This window comes from Pempheris klunzingeri, chromosome 3 (assembly GCF_042242105.1).
Source record: "Pempheris klunzingeri isolate RE-2024b chromosome 3, fPemKlu1.hap1, whole genome shotgun sequence".
In the NCBI taxonomy this organism is placed as follows: Eukaryota; Metazoa; Chordata; class Actinopteri; order Acropomatiformes; family Pempheridae; genus Pempheris; species Pempheris klunzingeri.
This window is the reverse complement of record NC_092014.1, coordinates 5,266,139-5,292,486: the sequence shown is the minus strand read 5'-3', so window position 1 is coordinate 5,292,486 and position 26,348 is coordinate 5,266,139. Positions and strand designations below refer to the sequence as shown.

The following is a 26,348-nucleotide window of genomic DNA, read 5'->3' as shown; positions in this document are numbered from 1 at the left end:
CGACGGACAAACTCGTTTGATTTTCGTAATCTGCGTCCTCAGTTGTTTTTTTTTTTTTTTTTTTGTGTTGTCTATTGGAGGCTCGAAATCCTCTTCAGACAGACTACAGGGAGCAGAGGAGGCTGATCCACTGTCTACAGGCTGGTGTAAGGTAAATCCAGCTGCTGGCTTGTCTTCCTTATCCAAACAAAAAGATGAATCTAATATGAAACAGTCCCTTAAAGCGCTTCTGTAACTGGTTTTGAATATCTGGGCTACTCAGTTATGAGTTTGTTATCACACTTAATGGGCCTTTATCTGTTATGACATAATATAACATTTAGATTTTTTAATGGGGACTTGTTAATTTTAACCTTTATCTAAAATCATATATCCTACATGAATGGCCTCGGATATATTACATAGTGTGTGTGTGTACATATATATATATATTATTTTATTTATTTATTTATTTTTAACGTTTGTTTGTGTCAAGGACAGTTATATGACGTTGGCACTACTGAGCTCTCCTCATTTACAGCTCTTCATCGATATGGAGCTCCTCAAAGATCTGTCTTAGGCCCTCAGGTATTCTTTTCGTAAACCTGGCAGTGATACAAAAACTCTATTTTCTGGTATTGGCCCATTATGTGTGGTGAATAGGACTGTATGTGGTCCCTTCATTTCATTTAAATCATTAATCTGATCAGCAGTAATTTCAATAATTGATCAATAATTTCAGATTTTCTTCTAAACAAAATACTAAATATTTGCGGTTTCCAGCTTCCAAAGGTGAAGATTTGCTGTTTTTCTCAGTCTAACATGATAGTAAATTGCATATATTGAATTTCATGTGTCAATGTTGCGATGTTTTCGGACAATTCAAGACATTTGAATATTATCTTAATATTTGCATATCAAGATTTGTTTTCAGACTTTATTGACAAACTTATTATTTGAGAAAAATCAGTAATTGCAGCTGTAGTTACATTCTCCTTTTCTTAGATATGGAGCTCCTCAAGGATCTACCCTGGGGCCTCTGTTGTTGTCCTTTTATGTACTCCTGCTTGGTGAAAACACAAGGTTAAAATGTACCGATGTGACGATTGTACAAACATACATCAGACATCTGCAGACTTGATGAAATACAGGCGTAGTATTGATTTTGAGCACATGAGTGTGCTTATCAAATTATTGGTTTCAGCAAGTTCTAAACTAGTTTCAGACTCTGTTTTGAAAATCTGACGTGCTCTTTGTTTGAAGCATACAGATGCCTTTATACTACCTTATGGAGGGTGCAGGGTGGTTGAATGGCTGCACAAAGCATTTGAGCTTGATGGGTTTGCTTCAAAAGGCAATATTGATTTTTTTTAACATAAAGCACAATCTTTCTTTAACCTTAACCAAGTGTGACCTTAACTTGAGAAATGTACTGCTAGTGTGTCTTCATCCTGCCTGTGTGGGTGCCAGATCAGCAATGAACAGTATGCCAATTTATGTATGATCTTGCACTGATACAAAGTGGGACCTTAATGTGTGATATAGTCCACAAGTTTAAAACCCTAAAGCTGACACATACACCCCCACTTTACAAACTCCCAAGTGAAAATGGGTGGACACAAGATCCTTTTTTTCCTCCCAGCAGTTTGGTTCATCAAATCACACAAAATCCCCCACCCTTGTGACACTACTGCCCATCACCGAACATGACTCCTCATCCTCCCTAAAGCATGAATACGACTCCCTATTAGAAAAACTGCCTAACTGCAGCTACACTCATTGTTTTTGCTTCTACTTCAACTGAAACTCTCCTGGGTCCCAAGAGGCAGGGCAGGTCTAGGGACTGACCCATGGGTGCGTCAACTCCACTCAAACCCCTTCTTTAGTTTTCTGAGATGCATCATGGTGGTCAGGGTGAAAACTTTTAGAGGATGTGAGGTTTTCGCGTGATGGCAGCGATGTGCAGGTTGCAGGCTTGTTGCATCATGCTCTTCTCTAAAGGTTGGACAAACGCTCATGAATGGATTTTTAAAAAGGCCTGGAGCCAAGCAAACTCTTTTCCTGTTGTTGTTGGGTGCGTCTGCCTTGGAGCCCACTTCCACCCACACTGTCTGCTGCAGGGTGGGAGTGCTGCTCATACATATGGCATAAATGAGCATATGTGTGTGTGTGTGTGTGTGTGTGTGTGTGTGTGTGTATGTGCTTGCATGTGTATGTAAAATGGTGTGTATATAGAAAGGAAGGGACGAAGGGAGGAAGGGAAGAAAGGGAAGAGACATACGAATAGATTAAAGAGAGCAAGAAGAAAATGAAGATGGAAGAAAGTCAAGGGCTGAAAAAAGGCAAAAAAAGAGTTAAGGAAAGAAAGAAATTAGTGAAGGGAGTAAGAGGAAGCAGCCAAAGAAAGCAAAGGAGGCAAAAGAAAGTAAAAAGAATGAAGGATGGAGCCCTGGTGGCCAAAGAGTTTATGGTGCCAACCCACTGCAATGTCCCTGGTTTGAGTGCAGCCTTCTTTCCTGCCATCTCTCCACTGTTAACTCTCTAGTTAAGGCAGAAAATACCTAAAAAGTACTTAAAAGGAAGGAAGGAAGCAAAGAATGACAGGATGAATCACTGACGGAGTAAACAGATGTGAAAGGATAAAATGAACAAAGCAATCTAGAAACAAAAGTCAACAAAATGGAGTAAGTAAAGAAAAAAGTGAAGCGAGCAAACTGTGGAAGAGACAGGGAGCAAGGAAGGAAGTAAATAAGGAAGGATGCAACAAAGGAAGATGGAAAGGGAAGGAGAAATGAAAAATGGGAATAAAGCCAAAGAAATAAAGAAAGCAAAGAATGGCAGAAAGAAAGTAAAATAAAAGTGTGGAAGAAAAAAGAAACTTAATGAAAAAGGCAAAAGGAATAATGGAAGCAAAGAATGATAGAAGAATGACTGAAGGAATGAAAGTAGTAGTAAGGACAAAAAGAAAAGCAAGTGGAGGAGCAAATAAAAAAGTGAAGGAAACAGCAGCAAGAAGGAAGGAAGGAAAGAAAAGGAAGGAAAAAAAGAAGGAATGACAGAATGCAGGAGCAGGAAGATGGAAAAGAAGGAATGAAAGAAGATGAAAAGAATGTGAAGTAAGTAAAGAAAGGCAAATCAAATAAGCAAAAAGTGAAAGAAAAAACAAAGACCCCGGCCCAGAGTGATGTGTATAGTTGACCTGCGGTGACTCTTCTCTTCCCCCTTCATCACTGTCCTCTTCCTCCTCGTACCTCCAGCCCTCCTGTGCTCCTCAACCTGAGACCCCCCACTGGTGGCCCCCGTGTGGCTGCTGGCCTCGGCCCTCTGTTGTCTTCATACTTTGCCTGCTGTTTGCACATGATGGGTTCAGCGGGTTCAGCTCAGCTATAAAAGCACCACTCCCCCATTTTCTCCCCTGCGGCAGAGGCAGGAGTTAGCAGGCCTCATATGGGAGGAAGGTGGGAGGTGGTGGTGCTGGTGGAGGAGGAGGAGGAGGCCTCCCCTGGTTCTCCTCCTTTACATAACTCTTTTTTACTTTATTTTATCCTCTGCTTTCCTCTCGCTTGGCTCCTTGCTTGGTTGCGGTATCGTTTTTGGGCCCAGCCCTGGACCAGACATTCATTTTTCTCCTCTTAGTTTCTAACCACTAACTAACCACTGGCTCCCTGCATCTCCCCCCTCCTCCTCCTCCATCTTAGGAATGTCTTATTCACCTCCTCTCTCTGTCGTCCTTCTCTGATTCTTACATGCTAAAATCTTACATGCATCCGTCCCAACATCTGCAAATAAACTCACAAATATACACGCGTGCTTTGAGCACACGCAGCTTCGCCAACACGATGACACAATTCAGCACACACACACACACACACACACACATTTTGACACACAAAAGGCCCCCCCATCAGTATGTGCCGACCACCTGTGAGGGTACACACACATCCATAAACCTCCCTTTCTTCTCCGTCTCTTTTCCATTATGCTCCTGAGAGCCCAGCGCCTCAGGAGGGCCTTTACTTCCAAACCAAACATAGACCAAATTCCACAAACCCCACCCGACACCCCCCTCCATCACTCTGCCTCTCTCCCCCTTCTTATTCTCCTCTCCCTTCCCTCCCACTCGCTGCCTCTTGCGCTCGTTCTCTTTGGTCTGTGTTTGAGGAAGGAGGCAAACGAAGTGCTGGCCTCCGTGCAAGACGGCCCGGCAAAGAGATGGAGTGAAGCGTGAGCAGAGAAAGAGAGGAAAAAAAATGGATTAAAAAAAAGATATCTTGGCATGAAAGAGAATTGTGATTGTGTAGAGGGATCAACTGCCATGAAAGATGGGTGTAGAATTAGAGATGGACTTCTTCTGTGCCCCACTGGCTCATGGATGTGGACTACAATGGATAGACTTATTCCTCTTCCTCTTTCATCACTCTGTCATGGTGTCTTTGATGATGTTGACCCATTGCTTTGGTGTCAACATCATGTTTTCAGCTCCAGTAGGACTGTAACAGAATACACAAACAATACTGTGTGCAATCAGATGTTTATATTATATCTTCAAATAATCAATTAATCATCTGGTCCATAAAATCTAAGACAGGAGTGTAAATCCAAAGGTGAGGTCTTTAATTTCTTGTTTTGTCCGACCAAGTGCCCAATCCCTAAAGATATATATATATATATATATATATATATATATATATATATATATATATAAAAGATATATCCCTATAATTCATTATAGGCTAAAATGGCAAAAAGCTGTTTAAAGCTGTTGAAAGCTGTGAAGAACCAGCTAAAGACAAATGACTGAAATGATTGATCGATTCTCAAAATTGTTGATTAATATTCCATCAGCTGACTAAACCACTGATTCTTTCAGCGCCTTTCTCCAACAAAGTACTTTCTATAACAAAGTACTTTCTATCTTAGAAATCCCTTGAAATTACCTTTATATACAACTAATTTTCAACATCAAATATGTTTTAATGAAAATGTTCAAGGTTCAAACCACAAGAAATGTTAGAGGTTCAAACCGCAAACCAGCCAGCGGATTTGAACCTGGAACCTTCCTGCTGTGGGGTAACAGTGCTAACCACCATGCTGCCCCTAAACACATCAGCTAAATGTATTTCATGTGTTTTCCGACAGAATAACAATCTTTTCCCAACCTTAACTAAACTGCTCTTGTTACCTAAACTTAATCACACCGAACACGGACATGAACTTTGGACTCTGGTGTGACATTCCTGCACTTTTCTCCACACCAACTACCTCCCTGCACATCGAACAGCAGGACACACATGTAGTATTTCAAATCACTAGCTATTAATGTCTGCTAATCACTGCAGTCCCATGAAAATTAACTTATCTAAAGTTGAATATTTAGCTGTTTTTAATACAGAACTGGCTTTAGTGGTCAGATTAATATATCTGCATTTCAAGATGTTGAAATTTACTGTATACTGAATGATGTATTCAAGACAACTTCCAACACCTTTTCTCTTTAATCTCCATCTGTCTCTCTTGTCTTATCTATACTGTGTCCCCCAATATTCTTGTTTTCATCACCCCCTTCCTCTCCCTTAAGGTGGAGAAACGCTTCTCTGTTTTGTTAAGATTCAGCCACATCACAGTGATCCAGAGAATCAGGATGAAATTGGTGGGTTATTTTTCCCCCAGTGTGAGGAAGCCTACTTAATGAGTGATTGTGAAGGAAACTGGAGTTTATTTACCTGTGCAGCAGCTTCCCCCCCCAAAAAAGTGCTTGATGACAGGATGGAAAAGGATTGAGGTGGTTTGACTGTGAAACTCCCCATTGACATGAGTACAAATTGTACATGTACATGTAACCTCTATACGTGGACACCAGGACTCATTATGTCTATTAGTATTAAAACATTATTAATTCTTGCTGTTTAACTCTTCGCTGATGTTTTTCCAGCTCATTATTTGATACTCTGTCATTTGATGGAGCCTTTTTCTTTGTTTTCCCCACCGAGAATGAGAGGAACAGCCTACAGTACAGCTGGGATTGGTTATTATTTACTGGCTTGGCACACACACACACACACACACGCGCACACACACACACACACACGCACGCAGTGGAAACAAATTGGGTGAATCTGCTCTGCATGTAGGAATGTGAGGCTCATGTGTTTGTGTGTTTTAAGTCTGGATGACAGAGCTGAGGGAATGAAAGAGGGATGGAGAGGAAGAAAGAAAGAATGAAAGAAGAAAGAAATTAAATACAAAGACAAAACAGAAAGGGAGAGAAGGAAAGTCAGTGATGGAGAGAAAAAGAGGGATTGATTTCTGGGACGCTCACTGCTCTTGGCCTTGTCTTTCAGGCCTGAAAACAAAAGGTCTAAAACACTTTTTCTGTCTCTTTCCACCAACTTCACTCCTCCCTGTCTCTGTCTTTCATTTCCCTCTTTCATCCTCCGTGTCTTCATATTTTAACACAGCACAGAGTAGCTGCACTCACTCCTTTCCCCCGGACCTCTCCTTCCTCCTCTTCTCCATCTTTAGTCCTTCCCGTTCCCTCTCTCCTCAGAGGGCCGGCGGGGGATGATAGGATTGGGGAGGGGGAGGGATCTGTTGCTCCGCTGATGCAAAGAATTACAGGGAGGGAAACCAGAGAGGAGAAGAGAAGAGCTTTCTGTGTTGACCTTGTCCGGCTGCCAAACGGTGGGGCGGTGGTAGTGGTGGTGGTGGTGCAAGGGATTATGGGTGGGGGTTATGAGTGAGTAGAAAGGATAGAGTTGGAAATAAATTAAGAGAAGTTCAACTGCAATGGAAGGAATAAAGTAAAGTGGAAGAATGAGACTATAAGATATGAACAAGTCTGAATTCAAACAACAATAGAATATGATTAAATCAGGATTTAAAATATGAGGTGAAAAACACTACAGGCATGTGGTCTTTTCACATTGCGTCACCCCCTGCGGTGTAATTGCTGTGATCTGTTCAGTGTCCCCTCAGTGTTTGGGTTTGTAGAGGGCCGTGATGTCCCTCTTAAACTCGCTGCTCGTAGCGATGATTTGACAAAAATGTATGAGTGAAACTATAAATACACTTTCAGACTTATCTTGAACCAGTGAACAACAGTTGATGTGATTAATAAGTAATAAAACATCAAACACCTCAAACAAAGATCTGGTCAGCTGTTCTAAATCAGCGAGCCAGGTAGTCTACAGCTGCTCGATGTTACCTTATAACCAATGAAACGGACCAGGCCATGTGTTGAACTGAAAGCAGTGATTTCCAGAATTTCAGAACAAACTTCAAACACAAAATTGACATATTATCTCTACATAAACAAACATTCAGGAAACATTGAGCGACATTAGCATTAGTTTGAGCTCAAGTGCCTCGTCACTTACCTTGAAGTGCCTTGCACTCCGAACAACAGACCCTTCTGCATGAAAACGGCCGCTCGGTGGGGCTGGAAAACGACACTACGAGAGCGGTGAGAGTCGATCAAAACAGGGAAGTAAAATCACAACAATGAGCTGAAAGATGAAAGCCCAAAGATTTAGAGTTTGTTCATACTTCTCTGTGGGTTTGTCACTATAAGGGGCCTCTTTTACTTTACATGCTGTAATTTGATTCATTGTCAATATAAAATTATTGCAGCTTTAAAATGTTTCAATAGGTATGTTTTGCTTCCATTGACAAGTGAATGTAAAGTAGTGTTCCTGAAAAAGAAAGCAAGCTCGGTTTAGTTTTGCTGAATGGGAAAAAGACTAAAACTGTGTTACCCTCCACTAAGGGAAGCAGCCACCACATAAGCTGGGGAGGAAGAAGATCCATACAAACTTGCTCCAAAATGGTATCAGCTTGAATTTTGTATATCATGACTATACATGGTTACGTTCATCTTTGAGCTGCAAAGGGATAAAGTGGGATGAGGTGGGTTTATCCTTGTCTAACAGCTCCTGCTGCATCACTCCACTGACCCCAAGTGATCTCCTTCCCATCTGCCTCAAAATATTTGTCTCCTGTTTATTTAAGGATGAACTCTGTGGCAGTAGCCCTCTTTGATCCCACCTGTTTGGCAGGTAGTACGTTATAATTTCTTGCTCCATGTATTCCATATGATCCAATAAGTGCGAGTCACTAATTGATGTTTTTTCTATTTTACTTAAGCTAGACCCAGTCTCAGATGATACTGAGACATAAGCCAAAGACTACAAAGACCAGCTATGTATAATTTACAGTCCTAGAAGCAGTGGAGGACCACCACTCAAGAAGGACATTTCAAACAGTGTCGTGTGTGCTACACTACGAAGACCATGAGGTCGACTTTCTTAATTTCTTCTTTTCTTAACTGTCAATAATTAAAAGACTTCTGAAAGTTGAGAAACCCCCCTTTTCTCTGGTATAGGTGGAAAAATACATTCTGGTGTCCTAGTGATTCAAAAATAAGGTTAGAGATGTACAGAAAGTCTGGAAAGAACATTTTTTTCTTTAGTGAAGGGCTAAATAATCCCTGTCTTGAGAGATTACTCCCCCGCTCCTCCTCCCCTGACAGCCGCCACCACTCCCCTACTAAATGGTAAAGACGCCAGTGTCAGTGCGAGAGACGCTGCAGGCTCCACTGGTGGCGATTGCAGACTTGCTCTGCAGAGTTGCATCACTTAGCGCTGCCGAGACACGAGAGAGAGAGAGGGAGTGTGGGAGGGAGGATGATACTGAGACGAATAATGGGAAAAGTGTGAGGAGAAGAAAGGGTGGGAGCTCACGTCTGACTCCCACACTTTGTCTTCTCCCTCCCTCCTTTCTTCTCTCTCAGTTTTTGATTTTGCTGTTTTCACCGCCCGCTCGCTCTCGGTCTCCCTGTATGTTGCCATTTTTCTCATCCTGAGAGAAATTCGCCCTCCTGAATGCTGGCACTGGGAACATGCTGTGAATCAGAGCTGACATAATATAATACAGTGGTTCAACACATTCACAAGCTGTGAACACTGACAGTAAATTTCCTTTCGCTGCCGTGGCGGCAGAAACCACCTAACTGCTGTGGCGGTGGTTTTGTTTTTGTGACTTGAGCTTGAAACATGATATGGGCATTACCGTTATGGGTGATATATGTAGACTTGGGACCTTGAAAACAGTCAAAAATATATTGTGTAATCTGAAATAATACTGTGAATAAGAAAAGAAGAACTCTTGTTTGTCCTCCATTAATGAAAAGTTTTACCTCCAAGAACTACAGCATGTTTCGCTTGTTGTCTGCTTGTTGAGTGGTAAGAGGAACCCCCTGCTGTTTCCCCCCATGCTTCTCAACCACACTCGATGTCCTTAGAATCCCTTTTTCTCTCTAGGCAAACTGCTGTCTTTTTGTTTTTTTCCACTGAAATGTTCCCTGCTATTTTCTGCTCAAACAGGTGTCCAGTTTCAGCCAAATCCAGCCATTTCCCATGAACGCACCTCAGCCTTTACAGTCACCCTCTCTACTCCTGCGTCTGTATGCTTTCAAGTCACAAAAACAAAGCCTCCTGTCATCCTCGCTGTTGCACCAGCATTGCGCAATACCTTATAAGGACGGGGGATGGAAAGATTGCAGGATGTAAGGGCTGTCATCGTTCCTGGAGTGATGGACCATCTTCTGTCACACCCCTGTTCCTCCAAACCCCCCTAAAATACCAACTTTTCAAAGTTCATCTCCAATACTGCTCAAGATTTAAGAAACTTCAGATTCTGTCTTTTCAATTTTACCCTTTTTATTTAATTCACCAGATTCAAGGACAGAAAGAAGAGAATAAGGAGAAGATTATTAAAAAGTCATGAGTCATAGCGTATACATACACGAGGAAGCAATAGACCCTAAAGTCAAGGATGACTTCTCATAAAGAGTTTCTGCTACGACAGAATGGCAAGAAATTGAAGAAAAATGGAAAAGGGAGTACAAAAACGCTCTGGAGAATAAAAAATGGGAGAGAAGAAAAAGGAGTGGGAGGTGCAGAGGGCAGAGGAGAGGGGAGGAGAACAGGAGAGGTATGCTCTGCTGGAGGACTGGGAGAGGAAAACCACAGGAAGGAGTGAGAGGGAGGGAAGGAGAGAGAGAGCAAGAGGAGTAAAAAAAAAAAAAAATGGGGAGGGAGAGGCCAGATCAGGGCGCCGTGGAAGCAAAGGTTTCCTGTGGGAGGGGGAAAGTCTGTCTCGTGTGTGTGTGTGTGTGTGTGTGTGTGTGTGTGTGTGTGTGTGTGTGTGTACGTTACACCCAAAGGGGGCATCCAATCTGTACAGTATGTGTTTCTGTAGAGTTTTACTCGTAATTCTGTGAAACAATATTTAGCCTCCAGTGTGTTTCTATGAGGAATCATCATGGAAAAGATTTGCTTTGTCTTTGCATGCGCACACTACGTGCACCGAGGAGCTGCATCGCAATGAATCTGGGTGTGACTGAATGTATACAGGCATGTGCACTGCTGCTTGCTCCTGAAGACACCGGGAATATCAGCACCACTCTGTGGTCTGTTTGTATGTGTGAACTCTTTTACATACAACTGCGTGCAAAGTGTTTCTGCCTCTGCTGTTGTCAAGTGTGAGTCGGTGTTTATTTGCATGTACAAGTGTGTATGCTGATGTGAAGTCCATTAAAATCTGCGGTCCTGAGAATAAGAGTGTGACCAAACACATAAATATTCATGTAGTGAGCATGTGTGTGTGTGTGAAGCGGTTGTATTGGTATCTTTGTGAGGACCAATATCTCTTCAAAGGTGTGCTGTACTTGTATTTGGAGGTCCTACTTGAATAGATTTACATGGTTTAATGCTCAAAAGAGTCCATTATTTTCCTCATACCAGACATGGCTGCTGCAGCTGTTTTCAGCCTCTTTCTGTACGCTCCATTTTAGGAGAGAACAGAACAGCCTTCGACATCTTTGTGTTACCTGTAGCTGGCGTTACGGAGGAAAAAACAATGGCAGACAGAGATGGATTCAGGAGGTTTTCAGTGGGTGGGGTCAGTCAGTCTGCTGAAGAGCTGGAGGAGCTCGCATGATCAGTAGATCCCCTCATGACATCATAAAGCGAGACAAATCTAAACTGCATGTTTCCAGTCACATTTACTGAAAGATGGAGCAGAAGAAAAAGAGAGAGGGTGGCCTTTTCTCATAGATTGAGGGTTTCTAGATTAGATACATATTTATGTTGAAAAGATGTTAAAAAGTGCATTTTGCATAATATGAGGCTAGAATAAGGTCCAAGATAAGATTTGTGGTTAGGAACTTCTTGTGGTGGTTTTGGTTATGATGGTCCTCACAAGCACAGAAAGACAAACTTGTGTGTGTGTGTGTGTGTGTGTGTGTGTGTGTGTAACTGTCTGTGCATGAAAAAGCACTTCTCCTTACATGTGTTTAGAATATGCACTATACGTGACTGTGTGTGCATGTGTACACAAGCACATGTGCTTATGTGCAAGTGTGTGAACAGTCAAAGTATGTGTTTTGCTAGGCAGTAGGGGATCCATAAGAGGGCCCGGGCATGCTGCCCAAACACAGGTCACTGAGGGAAAAGGGGGGAGGAGCTGCTGGAGGTGGGGGACTCACGTGTGGTTATGAGTTTTGCGCATGCCTGCTGGTGCGACTTTAGTCTGCATGCGTGCCTGGATACATATGGCCCTGTATGTGCGTGCCGTCACAATACCTCCGAATAAAACTGTGTGTGTGTGTTTGAGAGAAGTCAGCGAGGTTGCTGTGGAATGTGAAACCAGTGTGGTGAAGTAGCTGGCAGGCCGGCAGAAGGACCTAAACACTGACTTCATTGTGGTTTAGCCTCTGCCTCATATTATGTCGGGGGATCCTGTCGGTGATTGTGGAAGAATTTGTGGTGACAGCAAGTTTAGAAGTTAAAGAGGTGTACATGTAGCTGGAAAGTTGCCAGTTTGAATCTCAGACTGTGTTTGGAAATCCAGGCAGTGAAAGTAAATTAAGAATGGTCTTACTGCCAGCTATCATTAAAGAGCCATACAGTGAGACACTCAATGGAGGTTTTACAGTTGTGTCACAAATCTACTTGCAACCCACGCCTGGCGCCATTTAGGAGCTCCACAGGACACAAATACTGCCTGAATATATAACAGCTGACCAGAAAAACAGATATCTGAAAACATTTTTGTGCTGTGGGTGTGAAGTTTTATGTGAAAGTGAAAAGTCTACAAGGTGGAGTTGTTTCCAGACTCAGGTCAAAGGAATAGTTTGACATTTTGGGAAATATGTCTATTTGCCTTCTTGATGTAAAGTTAGATAACTTCCATGAGACCCTTACATCTGTGTGTTAAGTATGGAGCTAGAACAAGCTGGTGATTAGTTTAAAGACTGGGTTTATCTTACTTTATATTAGCTTAGATTATTTTACCGTAAAGACAGGAGAAGATTTAAGAAACTTCAGATTCTGTCTTTTCAATTTTACCCTTTTTATTTAATTCACCAGATTCAAGGACAGAAAGAAGAGAATAAGGAGAAGATTATTAAAAAGTCATGAGTCATAGCGTATACATACACGAGGAAGCAATAGACCCTAAAGTCAAGGATGACTTCTCATAAAGAGTTTACCTCAGCTTAGTTTAAAGACTGGGTTTATCTTACTTTATATTATGTTAGATTATTTTACCGTAAAGACAGGAGAAAACAGCCAACCTGGCTTTTCCAAGGTATAGTATACACCTACATGTATGTACCAACACCTCTAAAGCTTAGCAATTAACACATTGGGTCTCTCTTTTTTAAAGTGTACATGTTGTATCGTTATTTTTGGCGACCAACAGGTGGACAAAGAAGCTCCCTGGAGTCTTTGCTGGTCGCCTGTAGAAACGTCACATTATCAGTCTTCTCCTGTAACTGTTGGCAAGAAAGTGAAGGGGCATAATTCCCCAAATGTCAAACTATTTAGCCGTTAGCCTCCAAGCTTCTCCTCTGAAGTACAGCATACTGTATGAGCTCTGTCCTCATATCGTACCTCAGCGCAATCAGTAGCATTTTCTGCTCTACCACCTCTTTGGTTAAGGTCCTGTGGTCCTGGCAGAGAAACCTACTTGTCAAAGGTTTGGGAAAACAAAACCCAACAAACTTTGTCATTCTAGTGGTGAAGACTGCCTCGGTGCAGAGCTACTCTCTGGCAATACTGGAGCACTGGCCGATATTTGAATATTGATGTGTATTGATGACAATATATGTTTAAATGAACAGGAACTCTTAATGCTGATGCTGTTTTAGGTCCATGAGAGCCCAGGCCCTCTTTAACAGCTCAGAAAACATTGTTTAAATCATCTTCATGCTTCAAGACTTTTCTTTATTTTACGAGAATCACTCAAAGCAACATTTTGTCAACATCATTTTGAATTGATGGCATGTTTCACAAGTCCACTGGGTGGTTAAATGGGTGATTAGTTGATTGATCTGTGATTTTTTTTTTCAGTACTGCCAATAGGACACCTGCCAAATTTCAAAGAAGTAAATCTGGATTTCTGATGGACATTATATGAACATTTTGTTGACAATCTAACAGGGAGTTTGACCTCTCACAAACATAAGCAGCATCACTATGTAGGAAAACATTCTGTACATTTTATTGTCCGTAAATACGTTTTTGGCAAACAAAAGGAATATGCATTTCTAAATTTGTAGCCCATATAATGCGTTATGCTTATTTCTGTAACGCTCAGGCCCAGTTTGTGGCAAAAGGAATGGTTAACCATTATTACTTTTCCACATATTGAGAATTAATAACAGATGCTCTTAAAGCAAACAGATGACTGAGGATTTGCCAGGCAGCTCTCAGGTGTGTATGTTGTGTAACAGTGCGGCTGTTAATGAAAATCAGAGCGTGTTTTGTTTCAACTTTCACAGCAGCTGTCGAGCATTTGTTCGCAGGTTTGGTCCACTTCACTGCAGTTTTCCCCCTTTGGTTTCCTCCTGTGAGATTCCTTCCTTTGAAGCAGATATCTGGGTCTTGAGTCACTTGGTCTAACAAAAACTTACGAGTTGAGTCATAGACCAGGGTTGCTTTTTGTCTTATGCTTCACCAAGAGTATCATACCACTATGGGTGGAAAACTACTGCAAAATCTCGTTAAGCCCCTCCGTGAAGCCCGACCACAGAAATGTAGTGGATCGCAGTAACAAGCCCACATCATAATGATTCACAGGAGGTTTTTCTCCTCAGGAACTGAGCAGCAACTACAATTCACAGAACTGCTGTCATTCTCAAATTGAGTGGATTGTCTTAGAAAACAGCGGTCACAGGATGAGACATCAGCTAAATCGAGGTTATTGTATTTTCTGATATCAGGAGTAAAACAGGCCTATAATTTTGTAATAATGTTTTATGTGTAATGTTTTATTCAAGCGTCCCAGTAAGCTGTTACAGCAGGCTGATTGATAAATAGTTTATCTGTAGATAGATTGAAAGATCAATAGATATACAGCTTGTTGAGCACGTAGAGATTCTGTTATTGGCCTGAAAAAGTGTAACCTTAGTTACTGTACACTAATCTAAATAATCTATATAAATGATATGTTTTAGCTGGAGTAATTTCACTACACTATTTGGGACAGTTTCAGTGTTGTAATAATTCGGCTAATTAGTATTTTGTCATCATTTACAGCATCATCAGTATTACTGTTATTGTGTGTAACATTGAAGTTGCTTATTCATGTCTCCTTGTCTGAAGCTGTGTCACTTTTAATTATTAATGTCATGTTTACCACAGCGACTACACTGGCTTCCTGTGGTTCATTTTGTCTATAAACATGTCATATGAAACATTTGAATAATGATTTTATCCGACCCCAAAGGATCTGACTGCAGTTGTGACTAATGCTGTTAGAGTTTTTATTTTTACAATAGCAAACAGCTAAAATGAGAGTCCAGCTGTCTTTAAAAGCCAAGTAGACATTTTTACAGAGGAGATTTGTTTTCCCCGCACAGTCACACTTCACATCTAACTCTGCTCTGCACTGATGTCAGTGGCAGATTGGTGCTAAAAGTTTTACTCACCTGACTGGTCAGCGTCCCGCTGTGAGAGACTGTTCATGAGGTTGTTTTGATTAACTAGTGGCTGGAGTGGTTTGACTGATGGATCAGACTTGTCTCACTCCACTGTGAGTGCGAGGAGGGACTTCCTGTCTTGGTTAACACCCACAAGAGACCTGTGGATCTCTGTCAGAGCCAGAGAGAAATCACGGGAGAGAGAGCATAATGAGTACCTTGTGTGCAAACTCCTAAAAAGCCTGCAGTCATTTGCATCAGATACCTTCCTATAAATTATTTTCTCACATGTGAGTTGAATCACAGAATGATTAAATGTCCTATTAGGGAATTTTGGAGATTTTTCTGCACTCTAGTACTAAGATAAACTGCTGACTGCATGATGGTTTTCTCTCCTCAGGTGTGAAGGAATAACCAGCAGCCATGCTGTCATTGGATGAGCCGCTGGACCTGAAGCTTCCCTCAGGACGGACAGATGGTCCAGTGAGATTAGGAAAGAGGGCGTGTCCGTCCTCTATCTGTGCCCCTCTGAGCGCCACACGACCACGCCTGCTATGCACAACCTTCCCATCTCCACCCTCCTCCCCAGGTAGACTTAACCAGAACAACTGAGGCACAACATACAGTTTGCTTATAGACGAAGCCACCATCATTTCTCCCCTCTCTATAATACACACATGGCATGCCTTGGTCGATGCCCCGCTGCTGTGGTTAAGACGATTACTGTCATAATGCAATAGTTTAACAAGTAGATTCTGTGCTCTCACTTTCCTTGTAATTCAATATTGTAAATCCAATGAATGGGAGCTCTCTTCTATCCTCAAGCAGGCAGACATTGTCCCCAGATTTGTCAGTGTGGCTCATAACAAGTAAAGCATGACACTGACATTAAGTGACCTCAAGACTAAACACAGCATAGCCTCTGTGGCAGTTTGAATGGACTGTATAACTACATAACTTTACAGCCCAAGCGCTCATTGAATACATCTATATATGGGTTGATTATACCACAGTTATGAATTATGGAATTCTTTTTTTCCCATTTTATTAACAATCTGTTTACAATTGAGGTCTAAACAGGGAGTTTGACCTCTCACAAACAGAATATATCACTATGTAGGAAAACATGTTATACGATTTGTTTACAATCTGTTTTACAATCTGTTATACAATCTGTTGTACAGTTTGTTGACAGTATGCTAACTAAGCTAAAATAGCTCACCTGCAGTAACTACAATTGGACTTTGCTTTTCTTCAACCTCCAGACTCCCAGTCTTCCTCTCAAGAACGACCCAGGTCCTGCTTCAGTCCTCCAGCCATGGACCTCAGCCTGTCACCCTCCTCCCGCCATGCCTCCTCCCTCTCCCTCTCCCTCTCCCCGTCTCCTTCCTCCCCTTCCTCCCTCTCCCCTTCCTCACCCATGGACTCCCCTCACAGCAGCAGCAGCCCTCAGCCACATATCTTCTCACGGGTGAGTCCAGGTCTTCGCTCAGAGACACGAACAACTGCTGCTTTTCCAATCATCACTGTATGAATTAAAAGTTGTAATTTTCAAACGTAGATTATCACCAGATCTGATAGTGACAGCTACAGCTGCATTTGTCATTTTAAAGTGGATTTTAAGATTAGATTTCAAATATTGAATTGCCATTGAACAGTGTGGCTCCATGAAGCATACTAGGCACACAAAGATGGTTGGGAAATCTGATAGAAAAGAGATCTGTTATCTTTGGCCATCGAAGGCCAACACACACTGCTAGCATATGGCAAGTGGCATTGAGGGTTAAATGAATATTTTTATATGTGGGAAAATATGCTTGTTTGCTTTCTTGCAGCGAGTTACATGATCCATACCAGTCATTTTTGTGCTGTGAATATAGCCTCGCTTAGCATAAAGACTGGGCACAAGGGGGAAGAGTTAGCGCTGTCTGAAAGGGAATCAAATCTGCTAAACACCTCTAAACCTAATTTTTTAATCTTACATAAGCTAATCAACTTGTTGGAATACACCAGTGTCCTAGTGCACAGTGGGTTTTTAGAGCTTTTGAGCTTTTTTGAGGAAAACAGCTGCCTATAGTGACCAAAAAGAGCAAATCAAAACAGTAAAGTTGTTGTTTGACAGCTAAACAATATAATATATGAGCAATAAAACTTGCTATAAAGCTCTATGAAGCTGAGGGGAGCAGCAGATTCAGCTGATCATTCTCTGCAGACTCATTGCTCGAGTGATCCCTTTCCCATTTGATAAATTGTCATTGAAAATAATATTATAGCTGCTTTAAATTAGGCCTCTAACCCTAGAATTCATAAAGGTACGCTGGAGAAGAAGTTCTGTGTTGGTGTGTATCTTCATGTCAGCAGTTAATCTTATCCAAGACCACAATTCTTCTCAGAATAATCCAGCCAGCTACTGATTGTGGCTGAATGTGCCCCTCTCTTCTTCAACAGGATTGAATTGAATTGGGACCCTGGGAGTGAAATCTAATTGTTTACACACCGCCGTCCAGTAACTCTGTCTAAATCAAATTCTAGCCATGCTTGAATGGTAAAACTTGAAACACACAACTTCTTTGTTACAGCATCACATCTCCCCTCTTTGCTCAGAAAGTACCGGTTTTCAATTGTCTAAAACACTAAAAGAGAACTGTGCGAGAACACCTATTATGTCCCCCAGACATACTTCAAAGATGCCTTTGAAATTCTGAGCAGCAGCCTTCCTCCATAATAATTCATTTGACTAGTGTGAATTTTCCTTCCAATTCAAACCATTAAAAAAAAAAAACACTATGGTTTCATCATCCATCCATAAATAGGCTACAGAGATCTTTTTAAAAAGTTTTTCTAATCAAAGACGGTGGTACTTAGCCAAGCAGTATAGCACTTAAAAACAGCTTTGCCAAAGTTGCTTTACAACTTTACAGCTACAGCAACAGTGATGAAAAGAAGCAAGTCGTACTAGTAATATTTCAAGTGCATAATCAGCATAGTTTTCCGATGCCACTGTTAAATCATTCTTCTTTTCAGTAAGGTCAGAGGTGAGGTTCCACAGGGTTCAATACTAGGCCCTTACCTTACCATATAAACCATTATAACCATATATGGCTAACTATATAAATTCACATTTATTTTTACTGTCATCACAAGGTCATATTGCCATTTTCACTTTTTCACATGCCACTTTAGAATGCTGTCTACTCTGCCAGTGCTTGATATGCTAGTTATTTTTATACAACAGCATGTCACAAAAACATTTGTCATTTTTTCCACTCTTTTCACTGCCTGTTTTCCAGTCAAAAGTCCAATATTTACGAAAACTAAAATCTTTAACAGAGATTAATACTGTTTATAGCCAACATGTTTTAACATTTTACTGATAACTATCATTTAATTATTTAGATAGATCCGCAGTCAGACAATATTCAACCAGACACAGAAAACAGTCAACGAAATTGCTTAAAAGGTATAACCCATGACACATTGTGACTCTGTGTCACTCTTAACAAACCATGTGAATTTCCCAGAGACAATAGATCCATTTGATGTCAGTTTCACTGGCGAGGTATTGCAGTGCTACTAGATATGCTTCTTGGTGTTCCAGGGTGCACAGGACAAAATATTCCCCAAATGTTTAAGTAAAATTGTAAAGTAAATACCCAAACTGAACTTTTTTTTTTTTTGCTCAGCTTGATGCAGATATATCTGTCCTACCATCTGTGTTTATGCTGCATTGATGCTACACCAGCAGAATAGGAAGAAAGGGAAAGTGTATGTTATTCTGATTTGGAAGTGTTCACACATTATTTGAAGAATGTTACCCCGAATGTAACCACAACAGATAAATATCCTAAATAAGCTTTTTTTATGTCACTTACTTTGTGGTAAATAAGTAAAATCAGATACAAATAAAGCTCAATTTTACTTAGCTGGATAGATTGTATAAAAAAATTGATTTTATTTAGATGTATATGTCAGCAATGGCAATATCTTGGAATCCCAAATGGGACTTTTCCCCCCTTCTCCTAATGAATGACACAACGTGAAGTGGTGAACACAACATTAACTTGTCTTTATTTTTACCCTCCTCCTCCTCCTCCTCAATCAGGAACCAGCTCGTCATCGAGGTGTGGAAGGTGGAGCTTCACCACAGGGTTATCCATTTTATCTGCCGATCGGAAGCCCACCGAGGGCGTACAGCTTTCCCCCCATGTTCATTGGCCAGAACAGAGATAAGCAAGTTTCACCAGAGCCCTCACTGGATGGTCAGCTGGCCTGCCGTTGGATGAAGGTGAATATAGTTAGTAAATCACTGAGGGGTTTGTGTCAGCTTTCTTCACAAATGTATTAGTACGAATTATGTGTTTTGCCAGAGGCTTGATGGGGTCTGAGTTACAATGATCTCTCACAAAATACAAGAATTAGTCTCAGTTGAGCTTTGAGTCCTTATCAGTCAATCAAGAATATCATAGAGGGCTCGGTCAAGAAAGACTGCAATAAACACTTTGACCAGTAGGTGGTGCTGTGAACACAATTTATTTGTGAGTGACAGTTGCAGTGGGACAGAGGAAGATGACTTATATTTACAGTACTAAAAATTAGCATTTGATAATGAAACTAATTTAATGATTTGATTGCGACACTCAGGTAATCGTAGTAGCCATTCATTATGCAAAAAAGCCAAAACTTCACGTGTTCTTGTGTATAAAATGTGAGGAGTTGTTGCTTTTCTCAGTTGTATTATCACTGGAAGTTGAGTATTTGGTGGTTTGGGATTTTCTATATAAAATTGTGATTTTGCAGTATTTTTAAGTTTTAGAGGACAAACGTTTCAAGCGTGAGAAATCATTCTTCATTTAAAGTGTAAGTAGGAAAGATAGTAGAAAATGTTTTTGATGCTTAATTGGATTCAGGAGAACATAAATAATTCAATCACATCAGTACATTTCAAATCTAAAGAAAACCCCCAAAACATTGATATGAAGTCACATAAAACACATATGATGTTTGGAATCACTGCTAGAATTAGGAGCAGTGTCTGTGATCATTAACTGAGCTCAGTCAGTCAGTCAGTCTGTCTGTCTCCTCTCCCTTTCTATCCTCCAGTGCCACCTGCTGTTCGACTCGCTGCAGGACTTGGTGGATCACATCAACGACTTCCATGTCAAGCCTGAAAAGGATTCAGGGTACTGCTGCCAGTGGGAGGGCTGTGCTCGCAACGGGAGGGGCTTCAATGCCAGGTCAGATACTGACTTTGCAAAAAGACAGTTTGTCATTGCAGAGCTGAGGTACCCTAACAGCAAAAGCTCTGCCCCTCCTTAGTCACACACCCTGAGACCGGAACAGCCAACAGGTTCCTGGTTCCTGGTGATATGTAGTCTGGGGTCTGGTCATGCAGTGGTGTTTACTTTACACTGATATGAAATATAAAACAGTAATCACCTCACTTTTGAGAGGCTGAAACCAGCTTTTTTTTTTTTTTTTTACTGTGTGATAAATGATTAAAGATGTTAATCAATTAATTTCATTGCCATAAGTCACATCAAGCCCTGACATCAACTTCACCTTATAATTCCTCCTAAATTCGTTAAAATCTATTTATTCCACATCTGACAGTATCATAAATATTCTGTATCCACTTTTTTATCTAATGAAATATACAAACCCAAAAGTCTTGTTTTTATGACTGCGTCATTCCATCACATGGAAATGTTGTGAGTGTAGAAACTGTCTTAAATGTTGTAAATGCATCATTTTGCAAACTTCCCTCAAATTTAGCCTTTAAAATTAAAGACCCATTAAATCCCATTAAAAGACCGATAATGGATTACTATGATGCACTAACAACAGATCGACAGTGTTTGTACTTAGTTTAACACTATTTATCTGTATGTATTAACTTTAATGGGGGTCCATCAATCCCTATTTTCACAAGAAAGATGTTCAAGGCAGCGTAATGTTTCTTTATAATTATTGTATTACTGTGTATATAATGTTAATTTAATTTCTCTTTCTTTAATTGTTTTACTTTATGTCTGTCTTTTGAGCTGCAATAACAGGGAACTTTCCCCACTGTGGGATCAATAAAAGTTATCTTATCTTATAAATGGAGGAACGCCGTCTGAACTGATGGGTCATGTGTCAGAAATTTTAATTTCAAATCATGAAGACATTTTTAAAATAAAGACCACATTGTATCAAAGAGGGACACTGCCTGAAAGACGAGCTGTTTGCTTAACAATATGGCAAATTGTATCAAGAACTAGTTCAAACCACACCTCTTCTGACTAAACAAGCACAGTATGCACTTCAGATTTGTTTTAATTGCACATCTGTTGTATCATATTGTAAGGCATCTGTGTGATTTCAGTCACCAAATGTCAATTATGCCAGGCTGCATGCAAAGTGCACAGAAGCATAAAACATAAAAGTAGTTATCATAGTCTCGCTGCAGCAGTAGACACACAAGAGAGAGTGTTAGCAATGAGATGAGGCCTTTTAGATATAAAACCACCGTCACTAGCAGCCTTGTATGATCACACAAGTGGCTTCTATTTCAAATATAAGCAGCTACATCATCAGAAAAGATACTGAATATTTCAAAAGCAACGCATTATAAGTGTTTGTGTGTACTCTATTAACAGGTTTTTGTTTTTATGTTTTATAGGTACAAAATGCTGATTCACATTCGCACTCACACTAATGAGAAGCCACACCATTGTCCCACCTGTAACAAGAGCTTCTCACGTCTGGAGAACCTGAAGATACACACCCGCTCACACACAGGTGAGTTCACTATGACAAATTCACAAGCAGCAAAGAAAAAAGGCAGCTTTCAAAGGGTAGATGCTCAAAAGACCAACAATGAATTGATCCTACTAACAAGTATCATCTCTGTATCCAAAGCTTGAGACCTCAAAACTACTAAAAACACATCAGTGAAACACGTCGCTGTACTGGGTGACTATTACCATGAACATGGGTTTATTTTTCCCACATTTACCATCATGCTGCTGGAAATAGTCCCCAATAAATCAACTATTCACTCCTGTTTGAGTAACATTGCTAATAACTTTTTTTCTTTAGAAAATGGCTGAGCCTTTAAAAAAAAAAAATTAATGAAATTAATGTCATGTTTTTAAAGATTTAAGACTTCATGAGGAACAAATGGGCTTGTCACTGAAGGAAAGAAAGAAAGTGGAAGGGAAGTCAGAAAGTGTTAAGAAATGGACTAAACCCTTGTTGGCTTTGACTTTTTCATGCAATTTGTTGACAATAACCAAACATAAGAAAGGGGGCACGAAACTCGAGTAAAGAATCCAAAGTGTCTCCTGCATGGGTCTCTTATCGGCTTTCACGTTCCAAACCCTGTCCTGTTTCTGTGTTTTAAGCTTCCAGAGCATTCATAGGTGTCAAAAGATACTAAACCTTACAGCTTAAATCTAAAAAAACCCTGTATTTAAAAACATACATTAAAGACTAGGAGATATGGCTTCAGTAGCAGCCAACTGTGTGTCAGGAACTTATAGTTAAAAACGAAATATGCTTTTGCATTTCCATAAAAAGTGATGCACTTCTGAAACGTTCAAACAAATGCACATCTCTTAAAGAACAAATAGTTTAGTTTTTATAGTAGTCATGTACTGTGACTGTCATGTGAGCCCAGAAGAGGAAGAATCTGGCTCTATTGTAGCCTACGTGCATATAGTGTATTGTGTTTGATTCCCTCGGGGGCTGCCAGGGTCAGTTCACCGTTTCCCGTCTTCACTCCTGCTTATCAGCGTTTTACACAACTCATCACTTTGAGTTGAGTTGTAGCTACGTTCTTGCTGTTAGACACCACATGGCTTTTGTCTGACATAATTATCTCTGTGTTTTTTTAAACAAGCGTGAATCAGGAGTCTGGTCTTTCATTTTAAACTGCAGAGAAAAATCAAATGAAACAAACAAATACTGAGACTGGGATAAACAAGTCTTAACAAGTCATTTTGCCTTATTTGGCCTTAGTGATGTTTTGAAGATATGAAAGTACTCTGCCAGATGGAGGAGAGACAATGCACTTTGTTGACAGTCTTGTTTCTGTATCTCCAACCAGACAAGTTAAGATGGATCACTGGGCGCGCACCGAAAAACTGGAATTATTTTCAACAAGGCAATTCATCCCAAAGAAGATTGAACAGTTTCAATACAATGTCACCTTGTGAGGTCCCTGAAATAATGTTCCAAAGACAGAAAAGTATAGTGAAGTTGTTATGAAAGATAACTTGAAAAGTAGTTGACTTATTATCTTAATGTAAACCATGATTTTTTTTCCCTAAACATAACCAAATAGTTTTGGTGCCTGAACCTAACCAAACTGTGACTCAAAACTGATAATAAAAGAAAACTGAAATACAAGTAAATATATATTAAGTAAGTCTACTAATAGAATGATATAATTTTCTGTTCACACAGGATTTGAACTCCATTTTCCTGGGTGTAAATAGCCAAAAAGCCGTCTGGTTCTTTGCATCTGGGTGCAAATCGACCCTCTGGTCTTTTTCAATGTAAAGACTTTATCTTGGTTTGGATAAGCGTCTGTTTCCAAAAGGCCCCAAAAGTAATACAAATTCAAAGACTCATCATCATAAGACTTTATTTTGGTTTTCTGCCAACCTGCAGTAGAGGGATTCTCACAAACAGCAGAAAGCCTTCACTTCACTCGCTCTATTGTTACGTTTTATTCTGATTGTTATCAGTCCTCTGACGTCTACAGAAAACATGGCTCCCTACCTGTTCTTTATCAGTAGCCTATGTGCGTCATCTTTTCCACCAGCCCTATAGGTGTTTCTTGATCGCTTTAAATTATATTTCAACAATGACATCAATAAGGCATGCAACGCAGCATGAACAGGATCTGCTAGCCTTTGACAGCTCCTGATAATGACGAGAAGTAATGAAGTCCTTTCATACCAATGAATGAAGAACCTTTACACAGCACACAAAGCTTGTGCAAATACAAAGTTTCACAAGGTGGGATAACTTATAACAATATGGCCTTGTGAAATTGTGCCCATTGACGTGGGCTTGAATGTTTGCTATGTCGTGTCCTCATCATCAAGGATTTAAATTGGAAACTGGGTCTATAGTTACCTGTTATTCCGGTCGGTGTATACTAGACAGTACATCTTACTCCTCTAAAAAGGGAAGAACTTCGAGTCATGCATTTGTTAAGGGGTCACTGGCCTCCCCCTCTCTCAGTTATGATCTCAGGGTGAAGCATACAGTGGGAGGGGGTGCAGTAGTTTGTGCAACAGAAGGAAACTGAACATTATGAATGGCCGTCTTAATGTAATCTTGCTCTCAAATGGTAAACTCATGGTAAACTGCAGTGTTATTTTGTTTTTTCCCCCGTGTGTAGGTACAAAAAGGTACAAAATTAAGCTAAGTTTTTGCTTGTCATGTGTGAGAACAGATTTGTAAGGCCATCTGTGTCTTTTGTGTTTCTAAAGATGACCCCAAATAAAAAGTCACAGGGTTATCTGTTATCTCTTTTTCTGTCTTCTGTACTTCTTTCTGTTCTTTATGGGAGTGTGGCACCAAACTGCTGATGCACCACTCTAAAGTCTGTGTAAAGCAATGACACAGCATAAACAAATTAGCGAAATCCATTTTGTATGGATAAAACAATGGTTTTACTGGTCAGACAATTTCTGAGGGCCTTTGATTACAATGTTAATTTAAATTAAAATGAAGTAACAGAGCATCATAAGTTACAAAATGTTTTATTCTCTTACACCTGCAGTGAAACCCATTAAACCAGCCTTTTCTGGCTCTATTTGTATTTATACTGTAATCAAGTTATTTATTAATTCTCCCTCTGCTTTCTTTTGTCCTCCTCTAGGAGAAAAACCCTACATCTGCCCTTATGAAGGCTGCAGCAAGCGTTACTCCAACTCTAGCGACCGCTTCAAACACACTCGCACCCACTACGTTGACAAGCCTTACTACTGCAAGATGGCAGGCTGCATGAAGCGCTACACAGATCCCAGCTCGCTAAGGAAGCACATCAAGGCCCACGGGCACTTTGTTGCTCAGGAGCAAGGTGGTCCGAGCAGGCTGGGGATGGGGCTGGGTCTGCTGGGTAACCAGAGCGCGGCTGAACTACCATCTGTAGGCGGGGCCCACATCATCATCCCTGGGGCTGCTGCAGCTCTTCTCGGGGGCCTTGGGGCCTCTTTGCCTCTCTCAGCTTTCTGCCATGCCAGAGCCCTGGGTCACCACGGGGCACCGCTCTTCTCCATGGGTGGAAGAGGCAGCGGCATCGGGCCGCTCGGCCTCTCGGACTCTCCTCTGTTACATTTCGGACTTTCAGCTGCATCGATGTTAGGGCTGGGAGCTCTGGGACAGATGGCAGGGAGGGAGACGGAAGGCGAAGACGAAGAGGAGGAAGGAGAGGAGGGGGAAGTGCTGAACCTGTCTGCGGGGGTGGGACCCAGGCGAAGTGATTCTTTGTCCTGGGTGGTTGTTCCCCCGAGGGCGCTCCTCCTCAAACCAGCCGTTGTCAGTTAGGGTGTGCACTCAGTAATGCATAGATGCCGGAAGTGTGTGTTTGTGTTTTCTGTGTCCCTACTTGCATGTATGTATGTCTGGGTGTATGTGTTGACAGCCATACATGCATGATGATGAGTGTGTGTATGTGTGTGTGTGTGTGTGTGCACGTGAGGGATTAAAGGTCGGCGTCACCTGCTACAGCCATAAAGCACTTCAGTCATTCCAGCCCAGAGGCAACTGAAGACAGACTGAAAGACTGAAAAGAAGCCTACAGACGTCTTTGTGTACCTAAACAAGGCATTGGAGTGTTGTGTCGCAACACGTTTTTGCACCATTTAGTTTTAGCTGTCTAAAACTTTAAAGGGTCAGTTCACCCAAATGACAAAAACTCACCCCCCGTGGAATCTGGCCATGCCGTTTTACCTGACATTTTGAGATATCGTTTTGAGATTTCTGCTGTAAACAGCGTAAAAAAAAGGCCATCTGAAAAATTCAGCAGTAACTGGTCTTTGCACAAACAAACTGTTTTGGACAGTCCACAGGCATCACCATTCCTTTATCTGAACTACTACTATTTTTAAAAGTAATGTCTAGCCACACTAGGGATAGCATTGCTGGTCAGTCCACCAATTTGGTACAGATGGAAATATCTCATGAACTGTTTGATGAGTTGCCATGGCATTTGCACAGACATTCATGGTGAATCCTAGAACATCCATCATCAGGTCGACATTTCAGTTTGTCCAATACTTTGGTTTATGACCCACAGAAAGAAAAACAAACACAGCTATTCTTTGTGTTTAGTATTCTTAATAAAATTGCTAACATGCTAAACTAAGCTAACTGATACTGTGGTCAA

The 26,348-nt window shown here is 40.9% G+C and overlaps 1 protein-coding gene across 1 annotated transcript; it reads left to right on the top strand.

Moving 5' to 3' along the window:
• Positions 1-73: 73 nt before the first annotated feature.
• LOC139198744 (zinc finger protein GLIS2-like) lies at positions 74-25,893 on the top strand. The gene is made up of 7 exons (XM_070827675.1): positions 74-151; positions 15,363-15,551; positions 16,228-16,433; positions 19,065-19,247; positions 20,063-20,196; positions 21,624-21,742; positions 24,840-25,893. Exons 2-7 carry the CDS (start codon positions 15,386-15,388, stop codon positions 25,505-25,507), a joined length of 1,476 nt encoding a protein of 491 aa, XP_070683776.1. The 5' UTR covers positions 74-151; positions 15,363-15,385; the 3' UTR covers positions 25,508-25,893.
• The last annotated feature ends 455 nt before the right edge of the window (positions 25,894-26,348 follow it).